A 12,434-nucleotide genomic window follows, 5' to 3' on the forward strand; every position below is an offset into this window, starting at 1 on the left:
CTGTTTGTCAAGTGTGTCAGATATTATTCGTGAGAAGAGAAGGTATCAGAATCAAATCGCGTTTAAGAGCTGAGATCGTGCTGTTGCTGATTTAAGTTGCAGAGAGAAGGTGCATCTCTTTAATGGCAGCGTCGGACCGGCCACGGGCGGGCCCCGCACTCCACGCTCAGTGCCGGGCAGCAGGGTGCGCCGGGCACTGTGGCCTAGAGCTTCGTGCCTCGTGGTCCCAGGGCTCTGGTGCAGTCCGTGCAACACCCGCTCTGGGTGGAAACGGCCACCGCTTGTAACGCCGCAAACATTTGGAGCTCTCAAAGGCCAGTTAACAAACGTGCGGGGCCCTGCAGACAGCTCAGGGGCCTACAGAAGTTTAAGCTGAATGGATAAAACAGTGCCCTGGGAGGGGTCCTAATTCATTGCTCACGAGCGATTTTTAGACACATCACTTTTCTACCAGCAAGGATGTTTTCCCTCCTTAAAAAACTAAAAACAGAATTACCATATGACCCAGCAATCCCACTACTGGGCATATACCCAGAGAAAACCATAATTCAAAGAGACACATGCACCCCAAGGTTCATTGCAGCTCTATTTACAATAGCCAGGACATGGAAGCAACCTAAATGCCCATCGACAGACGAATGAATAAGGAAGATGTGGCACATATACACAATGGAATATTACTCAGCCACAAAAAGGAATGAAATTGGGTCATTTGTAGAGATGTGGATGGATCTAGAGACTGTCATACAGATTGCAGTAAGTCAGAAAGAGAAAAACAAATACCGTACACTAACGCATATCTGTGGAACCTAGAAAAATGGTACAGATGAACCGGTTTGCAGGGCAGAAATAGAGACACAGATGTAGAGAACAAACGTATGGATGCCAAGGGGGGAAAGTGGCAGGGGGTGGTGGTGGTGGGATGAACTGGGAGATAGGGATTGACGTGTATACACTAATAAGTATAAAATGGATGACTAATAAGAACCTGCTATATAAAAAAATAAATAAATAAAAATAAAAAATCCAAAAAAAAAAAAAAGGATGTTTTCCTCTGTGGTCTTACTTCTAGAAACATTATCTCCTGCCAACCTCCAACGACTGCTCTACAATCGGGGTCCATTTCAGGAACAGACACTCGAGCAGAACCCGCAGCCCCGCCCACGTCGGATGGTCTGCTTGGTGTTGCCCCTCCCCCTCCCTGGCCAGGTGCCCTGGCCCAGGTGCGGGTTAAGACGGGACAAGGGCACAGTCCCACTCCTGATTCACGCGTAACAGAGCTTCCCTCTGAATAAATGGAGGCGACCCCTGACTCCCCAGGAGCCTCATGCTTCCTGGCGCTGTGAGTTGCCTGTGGCCTTCCGCGTGTCGGGCCAGGTTCCTGAACACTTGGTCCGGCTTCTTGGTCTCCCAGGTTATCGGGGGAGGGGGAGGCATTCTTCCTCTGGCTCATTATTTTTTTCGGTGTGTTCTCTTCTGCAGTGTTTTTGTCTACAGGGTCCCAAGTGGCTCTGTCCACACAGGCGAGAAGTCGAGGTCTGCGGCCTGCCCCCTGGAGCTGCTGCGAGAATGTAGCATTCCCGTGGGGGGGTGGGGGGAGGGGTCCCCCACAGGAGTTTGGGGCATAACTGGGATTCGCGGATTTGGAGATCACTCCCGTGTTATCACACCCACTCGTCTCCAGGGCCAGGGCGGCCCCAGCCCCGCGTGCACATGGCCTCCTGCTGCTGGCGCGGAATCCTCCCGCTGCTCTCTGTCTCCCCCTCGGCTTCCCCGCCGTACCCCCTCCTCTTTGTGAAACAGGCAACACGCTGGCATCTACACCACCCACCTCACTAGCTTTGGAAAGACAATGACCTTCACGCTTTTTTCGCATGACTTATGGTAACAAATACGCTGACCTGGTGACCAGGACACACCTAGTCTGAAGGCAGCTGTCAACCAAGTTCATGGTCCCCTGTGGGTCTCAGTCTCTCTCCAATGTCCTGGTCCAGACGGTACATTTTTAGGCCCTTCCCACCTGCATGGCCCTCCGTGGCCTGACCCCTAGGCCACCTCTCCTGACGCCCTTCCTGGCCGCCGGTTGCATTACGGGAGCCCCCCTAGTTCCCACCTTCACTTCCTCGTTTTCCCTGTCCCGGCTGGCTTAAGGCCACCTCTCCTGGGAGGCCCTCCCTGATTGCTGAACAGAGCGACCACACCACCGCCCAGCGTGTCGGCTTGGAGGCTGTAACCCCGCCCGGCTGCCCAGTTCCTGTTTCTTGCATGTCTCCCTCCACCTGGACGTGGTCCTGGGGGCAGGGTGCTCAGTACGTCCTTCCTGAGTGGCCGTCCATGGCCTGGAGCTGGGGGGTGGCTGGACTTCAGCACAGGGTTCCCCCCACGGGGTCCCCTCCTCCCAGTTAGGACTAGTGTGTTTCGTAACAGCAGGTGTAACGCTTGGGTGTGTCTGCTCTGTTCCTCACACACGGTTCCAGGCCAAGCTGGGGGCACGGCTTGTAGGAGGGACCGCGGGGTGCAGGCAGCAGGGGCTGCTCTGTGCCCAGCCTAGAGCCGGAGCTTCCTTGAGCCTGTGACGGAGACACAGGGGCGTCATGTCGCTATGATTCTTTCTTCTTTCCACTTCAAGGATCCCAGTACTTCCCCCCCTTTAGTACAACGTGGAGTTAACTTGGACAGAGCTTCCGAGAGGCCTCTCCCTTGCAGCCTCTCCCTGCTAAGCTCCTCCCTCTGTTCAGAAGGGTCTCCATCCGAGGTGGTCCCACTTATCTCCAGCGCCCTGGCAGCAGGAGAGGCCTGTTTTCATTTAAATGATTTCATTCTTTGCTGTCGAGTCTCCATTCCTGCATGTCCCCCTCGGTGATGAACTAACCGTGGGCCTGAAATCCGCAACGCTTAGCCCGCGGCTGCCGCGTACACTGGCGTCTCTCTGTGCTCCACAGGGACCTTCTTGACCCTGGAAACCGCAACCTGCAAGACGAGGTGTTGAGTCCCTAATAAGGAAGAGGAGGCAGCTAGCGCCTGGTCCTGAGGCCGCCTTCCCCACCCCTGGGGCATGAGAGCCTCCACCCCTGTTCTGTCCAGCCCCTTGGGGGCCGGGGAAGGGTCCCTCCGGCCGTCCACCCACTTCCATCATGAGGTCCAGAACCAGGCCCTCCTCCTTGGGTGCTGCAGGAGCATCTGGAATGTGCTAGAAACTGGACGGAAGGCTCCAAGTCCACGGAGCTGGCCGCACAAATTTGTCCTGAGGTTGTAACAATGACGTTAACACATGCGAAGACTTCAGAAGGGTGGCGAGGGTGGACGTTGTTAGCATTTGCCGTGAAGATCGAATTCGCATCTTATTCCCCACTTGGCCAGGGCGTAGGCACCACCAACCCACCGCGTGCTTGGGGTAAAGCGTCCGTCTCTAGGCTGCGCAGACAGAACCGAGGAGATTCCCCGGGAGCTGCCTGTGGTCCTGTTGCAGCCCTGCTCTCGGCTACAGGAGGAGACGCCCTCCCGGGAGAGACTCCAAGGGTAACACAGACGCATCTTCTATTCACTGGACTGATGGTAGGGAGAGGAGGGAAACGCAGGCAAGAACCGAAGAGGAAACACGGCAGGCAGTTCCCACGCCGTGTGCGCCCTGCGCTGGGAAGGAAACCAGGCGCTGCTCCCAGCTCGCCGCCCACCGGGGATGGAGTGATGGAGACCCAGGACCCCCACCCTGGGTGCCGCGTCAGGGCCACAGACCACCTCCCGTGAGCTGAGCCCCGTCTGAGCCCATATCCCCATGACAGCGACCCTGTGGGACCAGCGCCATGGCTCTCGGTCTCAGGGAGGCCCAGGCCTCCTGGTGGGTGTGGGGCGAGGCCAGGCTCGGACCCAGGACCGTGCGGGGGAAATAAGGGCGTGCAGCAGGTCTGCCAGCTTCTGGCTCATCCACCTTCACATCCAAAATGACAGCACGTGCTAATGCCGGGTGGCAGGGACCTGTACACACGTGTGCGCACACGCACACACGCGCGCACACACACACACACACTTCTTAAAATCTAGAATGTTGGGACTCCCCTGGTGGCGCGGTGGTTAAGAATACGCCTGCCAATGCAGGGGACACATGGGTTCGACCCCTGGTCCAGGAAGATCCCACATGCTGTGCAACAACTAAGCCGTGTGCCACAACTACTGAGCCCACGTGCCACAACTACTGAAGCCTGTGAGTCACAACTACTGAAGCCCGCGCGCCTAGAGCCTGTGCTCCGCAATAAGAGAAGCCACTGCAGTGAGAAGCCCGCGTGCAGCAGCAAAGAGCCAACACGGCCAAAAATAAATACAATTAAAAAACAATCTAGAATGTTTTAGATGATGTTTGGCTGGGACCATGCAGGTCTGGCTGGGACGCACCAGTGGGAGCCGGGAGGCCAGGCGGGGGCAGGTAATGACGCGGGGGCTCAGAGAACGTCCTCAGGTCTCGCGGCCGGGCCTGCATTCCTGGTCTGCCTGTACCCCTGCTGCTCCTTTCCACTGCCCCACGCACCTGCTCTGGGCCAGCCACAGGCCCAGAGGCTGAGCAAAGAAATGAGGGGTCGTTACCTACTACACCACCTGGGTGTGTCTTTCTGCAGGAAGGCAGCGCTCCCTGGGATGGCACGTCCCGCCTCGGCCCCGGGGCACTGTTCCCTCCAGCCCAGCTCCAGCTCAGCCAGGAGGCGGGGGAGAAGACAGGGGTGGCAGCAGGACCAGGGGGACTGGCGGCTACCCTGTGGGGAGGTAGCTCTCGGCAGCGAAGCCCAAAGTGGAGGCTTCAGAGCAGCCAGGGCTCGGAGAGCTCAGTTCTGCAGAAGGTGAGGCCATGGGCCTGTGGGGTTTTCCCTCTCTTTTTTTTTTTTTTTTTTTTTGCGGTACGCGGGCCTCTCACTGCTGGGGCCTCTCCCGTCGCGGAGCACAGGCTCTGGACGCGCAGGCTCAGCGGCCATGGCTCACGGGCCCAGCCGCTCCGCGGCACGTGGGATCTTCCCGGACCGGGGCAGGAACCCGTGTCCCCTGCATCGGCAGGCGGACTCTCAACCACTGCGCCACCAGGGAAGCCCTAGTTTGTACTTCTTAATCTCCTACCCCTATCCTGACCCTCCCCTTTGCCCTCTCCCTACTGGTAACCACTAGTTGGTTCTCTACATCTGCAAGTCTGCTTCTTTTTCGTTATATTCACTAGTTTGTTGTATTTTTTAGACTTCACATATAAGTGATGTCAAATGGTATTTGTCTTTCTCTGTCTGGCTTATTTCGCTTAGCATAATGCCTTCCAAGTCTATCCATGTTGCTGCAAATGGAAAAATTTCATTCTTTTTTATGGCTGAGTAATATTCCATTGTGCATATATGTACCACATCTTCTTTATTCATTCGTCTGTTGACGGACACTTAGGTTTCCTCCATATCTTGGCAATTGTAAATAATGCTGCTGTGAACATTGGGGTGCATGTGTCTTTTCAAATTAGTGTTTTTGGTTGGTTTTTTTTTTTCAGCTATATACCCCGGAGTGGAATTGCTGGGTCATATCGTAGCTCTATTTCTAGTTTTTTGAGAAACATCAGTACTGTTCTCCGCAGTGGCTGCAGCAATTTGCTCTCGTGCCAACAGTGCGCGAGGGCTCCCTTTCCTCCACACCCTCAACAGTGCGCGAGGGCTCCCTTTCCTCCACACCCTCAACAGTGCGCGAGGGCTCCCTTTCCTCCACACCCTCACCAACACTTGCCATTTGTGTCCTTTTTGACGATGGCCTTTCTGACAGGCGTGAGGCGACGTCTCACCGTGGCTTCGATTTGATTTCCCTTAGGATTAGTGATGTTGAGCATCTCTTCATGTGCTTGTTGGCCACCTGCACTTCCTCTTTAGAAAAGCATCTGTTCCGTTCTTCTGCACATTTTAAAATCAGGTTGTGCGGTTTTTGATGTTGAGTTGTACGAGCTGTTTATATATTTTGGGTATTAACCCCTTATTGCTCATAACATTTGCAAATATTTTCTCCCGTTTAGGAGGTTGTCTTTTAGGGTCTTGTGTTTTCAACAAGAGTCACAGGAAACTGTGATGCACAGTGAGGTCTGGAAACCACAGCCTAAGGGGCCTTAACTAGAAAGAACCACAGGCAGAGGTAAAAAAGATACCAGAGTCCTTTTCTAGCCGGGGAAACGAGGGTGCCTGTACGAAGGAACGCTGACAGGCTGGTGCGGCCAGAGCAGCCCGCGCTCGGGCAGCAAACCCAGCCCAGCGTGGATTCGACGTGGATCTGAGTCCTGGAGCTTCCGACTGCGTCCACCTCCCTGAAGGGCCCTCTGCACTCTCATGGGCCCTGCTGTGGTCACTGTCACACTGCAGCCACACACGCTCTTGCACGTGTGGTCCAGGACATGCAGACAGGGGTGTTCTCCGCAGGGCTGCTGCATGTGCTGGACCATGTGAGTGGGATGAAGGAACCCTCGGGAGCTCCAGCCTCCCAGACACACGGTGAAGGGAAGAAGAAAAAGGGACTCAGAACCATGTGTCATTTATGCTTTAAAAAGAGACACACAGGTGCGTTCAAGAAACTGTAACTTGAACCCCTCTGGGAGGTGACCTGGGGTATGGACCCGAAGAACAGAGGCTCCCTGATGCTGGGCCTTTTCTTCTCTTCCTTTGGAGTTTTGAACCAAGAGGTTGTATCATCTTCTCAAAAGACAGTAAGTACAGCTTCTATAAATAACAGGGCCTCTGACGCCAGGCCCAGGACTCTTGTCTGCCACCAGGGAGAGCTGCGAGCTCCGACCCGGACAGACTCGGCCTGTTGGCCAGCCAGGGGCCGGCACACGCCCCTTGGGCTGCCGCAGGACGGATGGGTTTTGATAAAGCTGCACGTGGGACGCGCACGATGCTGCTGTAAATGGTGGACAGAATCTGGAGATTCGGGCAAAGGTACTATTACTTAGTGATTTCTACCACGCGGCGTTTCTTTGCGTTGAAAAGACAATTGCTATTATATTTTTACCCAATAAAACAGAGTTTCATTACATTAGGTTCCTAACAAGTCAGCCCCTCTTCTCTTTCATCTGCAAACAGGGGAGGGGGAGGGCCAGAGTGATGTCCGAGGCTTGGCCTCGCAGCCCCTACAGTCTGGTCAGGACAAGATACTCGGAGCGCCCACGTGCCTCTAGGGCGCAGAACAGATGCTCTCTGCGTCCGGCGACAACTCGACAACTCTCCATCCCAGGCCACTCATGTCGGTGCCTTTGCCCCGTGCTCCAGCCAGGCAGCGTGTCGGGGCCCCCTGGGCTGTCCTTGCTGGCTCTGCGACCACCTGGCCCAGAGCAGGTGCTGACACCGATGCTCTCCAACTCCCTGGGTCCTCACCACGGGCACTCAGCAGGCTCTGACTGTCCTGCAGGCCCAGCGAGGTGGCCTGGCCACGGGAACGGCCACGTGGTCACTGTGACAGCCGCCTTCTAGTGTCCATGCTGGAGGCCCTGCGCCCGGAGCTGTCTGTCCCCTTTCACAGAGCAAGGGACCTAGGAGGGAGGGAGGTGACCAGGACCGGCCCGCACGCTTTTTCTGTAACGGGCCATGCACGCAGTATTTCAGGCCTATGGCTCAGATGGCGCTGCTGTTACTAAGCTGCAGACGATGTGTAAACGAACGGGCGGGGCTGGGTCCTAACGACTTATCTACTAACAATGAACTCTGAATTCCATATAGTCATCACACGTCACAAAATACCATCCCTCTTGTGATTTAACCAGGAGGTTGCGAAGCAGCTGGCCCCCGCCTCCTGTGACTCCCTCCCTGACCGGGCCTCCCGGGAGGGCAAGGCTGCGGGGCCGTTATGCCGGCCAGACCACAGCCAGGGACCTTTCAAACTCTCCGGGAGAGAAGCCCGCCCTGGTGTTCTCCCCTCCCCACGCCTCCCTCTCCCCAGATTTTCTCTTCTTTGCATCTCCTTCCCAAGAGCTCATGTACTTCCTAGTGGCTCCTGGGTGGGAAGCGAGGAGAGGATGGAGGTGACAGAGAGGCAGGGAAGCGTGGGAGGGGGAGACGGCCCCCCGGGCCTGGCCTGGCACTGAGAGGGGAGGGCATCCTCTGACCAGGACCCCCTCAGCCGCAGCACAAGCCCAGCCTTCTCTGCAGGCTGCAAGGACCCCCGAGGGCTGGGTGTCGGGGCAGGGGGTCATCACAGGGCTGCCCACTGGGGTCTGGGACCGACGCTTCCAAGTGGGTCGGTTAGGAGAGCTGCCTCCCAACACCTGGAGGCCTTGAGCCCAGGGCCTGGCTGTTTGCTTTGGGGCTGTTATATTTGGGTGAAATTCCACTGTGAACAGTTCAGGGGGAAGCCGCACCGTTCCAGGGACGGTGTGGTTGGACAAGGCCCCTCGGCCCACACGCTGAGGACCAGGGCTGCTCCCGCGGGTCAGGCCCGTGTCCGCACACCCCCCTGTGGGTCTGGAGCCCCCTCCCTGGCGCTGTCTATGCTCCCGAGCTGCCTTGAGAGCCGCTGGGACCCGGGGACCACCTGGGCTGGCACATCTGCAGAGACCTGGCTCCACCCCGCTCCGGGCAGACCCTGCGGGCCCAGGAAGGCGTGGCGAGGCAGTGGGGGGCGCGGGGGGCCCAGGAAGGCGTGGCGAGGCAGTGGGGGGCGCGGGGGGCCCAGGAAGGCGTGGCGAGGCAGTGGGGGGCGCGGGGGGCCCAGGAATGCGTGGCGAGGCGGGGGGGGGGTGCGGGGGGCCCAGGAAGGCGTGGCGAGGTGGGGGGGCGCGGGGGGCCCAGGAAGGCGTGGCGAGGTAGGGGGGCGCGGGGGGCTCAGAAAGGCGTGGCGAGGCAGTGGGGGTCGCGGGGGGCCCAGGAATGCGTGGCGAGGCGGGGGGGGCGCGGGGGGCGGCGCGGTGGGCCCAGGAAGGCGTGGCGAGGCGGGGGGGGGGCGCGGGGGGCGGCGCGGTGGGCCCAGGAAGGCGTGGTGAGGTGGGGGGGCGCGGGGGGCCAAGGAAGGCGTGGCGAGGTGGGGGGGCGCGGGGGGCCCAGGAAGGCGTGGCGAGGCAGGGGGGCCCAGGAAGGCGTGGTGAGGTGGTGGGGGCGCGGAGGGGCGCGGGGCCCACCTTGCTCTTCTCCTGCTGCAGCTCGATCTGGATCTCGGTGAGCTTGGCCCGCAGCTCCTCGTTGGCGGCCTGCAGCGCCGCGAGGACCTCTGCCTTGTCCCCCTTGCTTCGGCCGCCCGCGCCCTTCTTGGACATGGTGAGGGTGGCCCGAGGGGCGCTCGGGGCGGGCCGCTCGTCCGGGCTGGGCTGTGCGCGCCGAGCTGGGCTCCGCTACATTTTCTCAGTCACCTGGAGGGGAAGCACACCTGGTGAGCAGGCCTGAGCTCGGCGCCGCAGGGTGGGCGGGGCCCCGCTGGCTCCTGACTGCCCGCCAGGTCACAGCCCCGGGCCCGCAGGGGCCTTCTGCGCTCTGCACAGCACCCCTGACGGGGACCCCCCCCAAAGCTAGAGCAAGTCCCCTGCCGCACATGTGACCAGCGCTTAATGAATGTTTGCTCTTTGCCCCTTTGGAATAAGACACCGGGGGACCCAAAGTTAAGGCCCGCCTTTCATAAGGCTGTGTGTGGCAGCCTGATGGGAACAGTGGGTTAGAAACACCAAAGGGAGTGGCGGCTGGGACCCCTGGGCCCCTCCACGGGGCCTACAAACTTCACCTCGGAAGGGGTCACACCCTCAGCCCAGGTGCCCAGCCAGCTCAGCGGGTGAGCACGTGCCCTGGGCCCCCCTGGGTGCCAGCACCCAGCCCCGTGCCCGAGCCTGCTGCCCCCAGGCCTGGGGCTGCCCCTCCCCCCTCCTGTGTCCTCGCGCCGGCGCAAGTGTGGGAACTGGGTGCATCCACCAACCTCGCCTGGATGAGAAAGCAGAGGCAGGCTGAGCCCTGCTCTGCACTCATTCCCCGCGACACCCCGTGCCTCAGTTTCCTCACCCGCACAGAGAGACACGAGAGTGCCCCCAGTGTCCCCCAAGGCCTCCATCCTGTGCTTTGGACACCCGTGCTGAGGTGCACAGCGGGTCCCGTCCACCTGGTGAGGCTCTTCAAGGCCTGGTCTGGGAGGTCCTGGGGGACCACTGGGACCCACTGGCCAGGAGTTCTGGGTGGGGGGTCGTGCCGTCAGCCAGCACTCAGCCTTCTGTGAGTAGGGACCTGGCCCCATGGCTGCCCTGCAGTGTCCCCAGGCCCGGTCTCACAGCGACTCCCCTGGACCAAGCCCCACCCTCCCTACTTCCCCCCCCCCCCGCCCCCGTCACCCTCTCCAGCCTGTTCTCCACGCCGTCTCACGAGCAACTGTGCCAGGACCCAGCCCCCCGGCCCTACCCTCCCGCCTCCCCGTGTCCTGCCATCGCAGTGAATTCCCAGCGCCTGTGCAATTCACTGGCTGAGCTCCTCCCCAACTGCTAGTTTTCTGAAAATGGTCTTGTTATTCTTTACTTATTTTTAAATGAAACTCTGCAGGCCGTTCCTGGATAGAGAGCAGCATCACCAGCCGTCTAACAGGTAACCAAAGGCAGGGTAATATTGAAGGAGACGCCGGAGGTGGGGCGCCCCACTGGACAGCAGCAGAGGGGCCCTCCGCGCCCCGCCCCCAGCCAGGCCCCGCCCACCCGGCCTCGGGCTGGTCCAGAACACAGTCCACCTTTATTTCCTCCGGAGGGCTCGATGCAGACGGGCGTCAGCTCTGGCTGGCTCAGACCCCCAGGGGCTGAGCGGCCTCCACCCTGGCCCCGGCCTCCCAGCACCGAGAGCTTTCGACGCAGTAACGGATCTTCAGCCCCAGCCTGGCGTCTCCCTAAAGGCAAGTTCACAGTTTTCTCCAACATCCATTTAGGCACAAATACGGTAAGTGTCTTGACCTCGTTATTTATGGAAATGAGTGTGGACAAAGTAAATCTCCCCAGAGCCCGCTGGGAGCACGTGGGGGTCCCACTCGCCCACACCCGAGGCAGGGCGTCCAGGGCCTCTCCTTCTGCCCGGGCCACGCTCGTCCTCCGGGGGCACTCTTCAGGGCGACTCCCGGGGAGCAGCACGGGGGTCGCCCCCTCTGCCCCGCATCCTATCTGTACTGAGCGCATCCGCTTTGGGCCTTTGGGGAGTCGGCGCTTCGGTAGACGGGGTCACCACACTTCCCCACGGGCACCGCTGCCCACGTCAGAGGGAAACGGGGCTCCCGTGACATGGAGGCCACGTGTGCCCGGGCAGCTTCAGGGTCCCCTGGTCCCTGTTACGTGCTTCTCTGCACCCTGTGGCTTCACCGCACACACACCCACACCCACAAAGCACATAGTCTCACGGATGCTACGTACGTAACACATACTTCCATGTCCTTCCTGCCACCCCGGGAGAAAGAAAGGGCGGACGGAGGGGAGACAGAGGCTTTGGGAGTGGTGAGGTCTCGGCCAGCGCTGCGAAGCCCTCCACCTCGGGGATGCCGGGGGCTTCAGCTGGCTCGTGCCAGGGCTGTGCTCTCGTCCGAGGAGGCCCGTGATTAGCCAGTGGGAGCACAGGCCTGAGGGGCTGCGGTGGGGCCGTCTGAGAAGGACACCACGGGCACCCACTGGACAGGGCCCTTGTGGCCACCCTGTCTGCCCAGCGTGGGCCTGGATCCGCACGGGGGCTGCATTCACCAGGGCTCAGCCCCACCGCTCTCCGTCAAGGGCTCTCCCTCCCTGGCTGAGACCCTCGGGCCCGTGAAGCCCAAGCTGCCCACCCAGGGTGGGGCCCTCACGGCAGCTGACGGGCCAAGGGCCGAGCACGGATCCTGCAGGGATGGCGGTCACAGGTCGCAGCAGGCGGGGCCGCCTGCACGGAGACTGGATGCTGGGTGGTCAGGGTGGGGATGGGGGGGCGTGCCTGTCCCTCCCTCGGGGAAACTGGAGCAGCTCGCTAAACGCAGATACATCCGCGGGGGCTCCACTGCCTGCCCCCCCCTTTCTCTCGGCCACCTCCCATGATGGGGCGCCCACGCTAGGATCCACCCTCCCAGCACCTGCTCTCCTTTCCCGCCAGGCAGCCCCACCCCTGAGCCGCAGGCAGCCCTGCACACGCCGCCCCAGCTCTGACAGCTCCGCATGGCCACTCACGAACGTCCACGGAGCCCTCTGTGGCCTCGGGGCCCAGCGCATGGAAGGCCTCGGGCTCTCCTGTATGCTCTGGCCGCCGGGTGGGCACTCCTGCCAGGAAGCGTCACTGCCCTCTGGAGGGGTCGGAGCAGTGCTGTGCCAGCCCTACCACCAGGTCTCGGGTGGGCCGGAGCCGCCCCTCCACGTGGAGCCACAGACCACGCTGTCTGAACCTCAGATGTGGAACCGCCCCCAGACTCAGGGTCAGGCCTTGGGCCTCCCGCCCGCTCAGTTCATGGTTGGGAGCTGCGGTGCTGGTGGGAAGGGGAGGGGC

The 12,434-nt window shown here is 60.4% G+C and overlaps 1 protein-coding gene across 36 annotated transcripts in view; it reads right to left on the reverse strand.

The window, feature by feature from the left end:
* Window positions 1–12,434, reverse strand: part of JAKMIP3 (Janus kinase and microtubule interacting protein 3) — a 104,260-nt gene that overhangs the window by 48,880 nt on the left and 42,946 nt on the right. For 34 of the 36 annotated variants that reach the window (XM_060286777.1, XM_060286806.1, XM_060286804.1 and 31 more), the window contains one exon: window positions 9,104–9,331. The exons of 1 other annotated variant lie outside the window; for it this stretch is intronic. In XM_060286777.1, the coding sequence (XP_060142760.1) occupies window positions 9,104–9,238 (135 nt within the window). In that variant the 5' untranslated portion in view covers window positions 9,239–9,331. Of the gene's footprint in view, window positions 1–9,103; window positions 9,332–12,434 lie in introns of those variants that run through there. One more of the 36 variants, XM_060286812.1, reaches the window with a different exon arrangement.

This window comes from Globicephala melas, chromosome 16 (assembly GCF_963455315.2).
Source record: "Globicephala melas chromosome 16, mGloMel1.2, whole genome shotgun sequence".
NCBI classification, from domain to species: Eukaryota; Metazoa; Chordata; class Mammalia; order Artiodactyla; family Delphinidae; genus Globicephala; species Globicephala melas.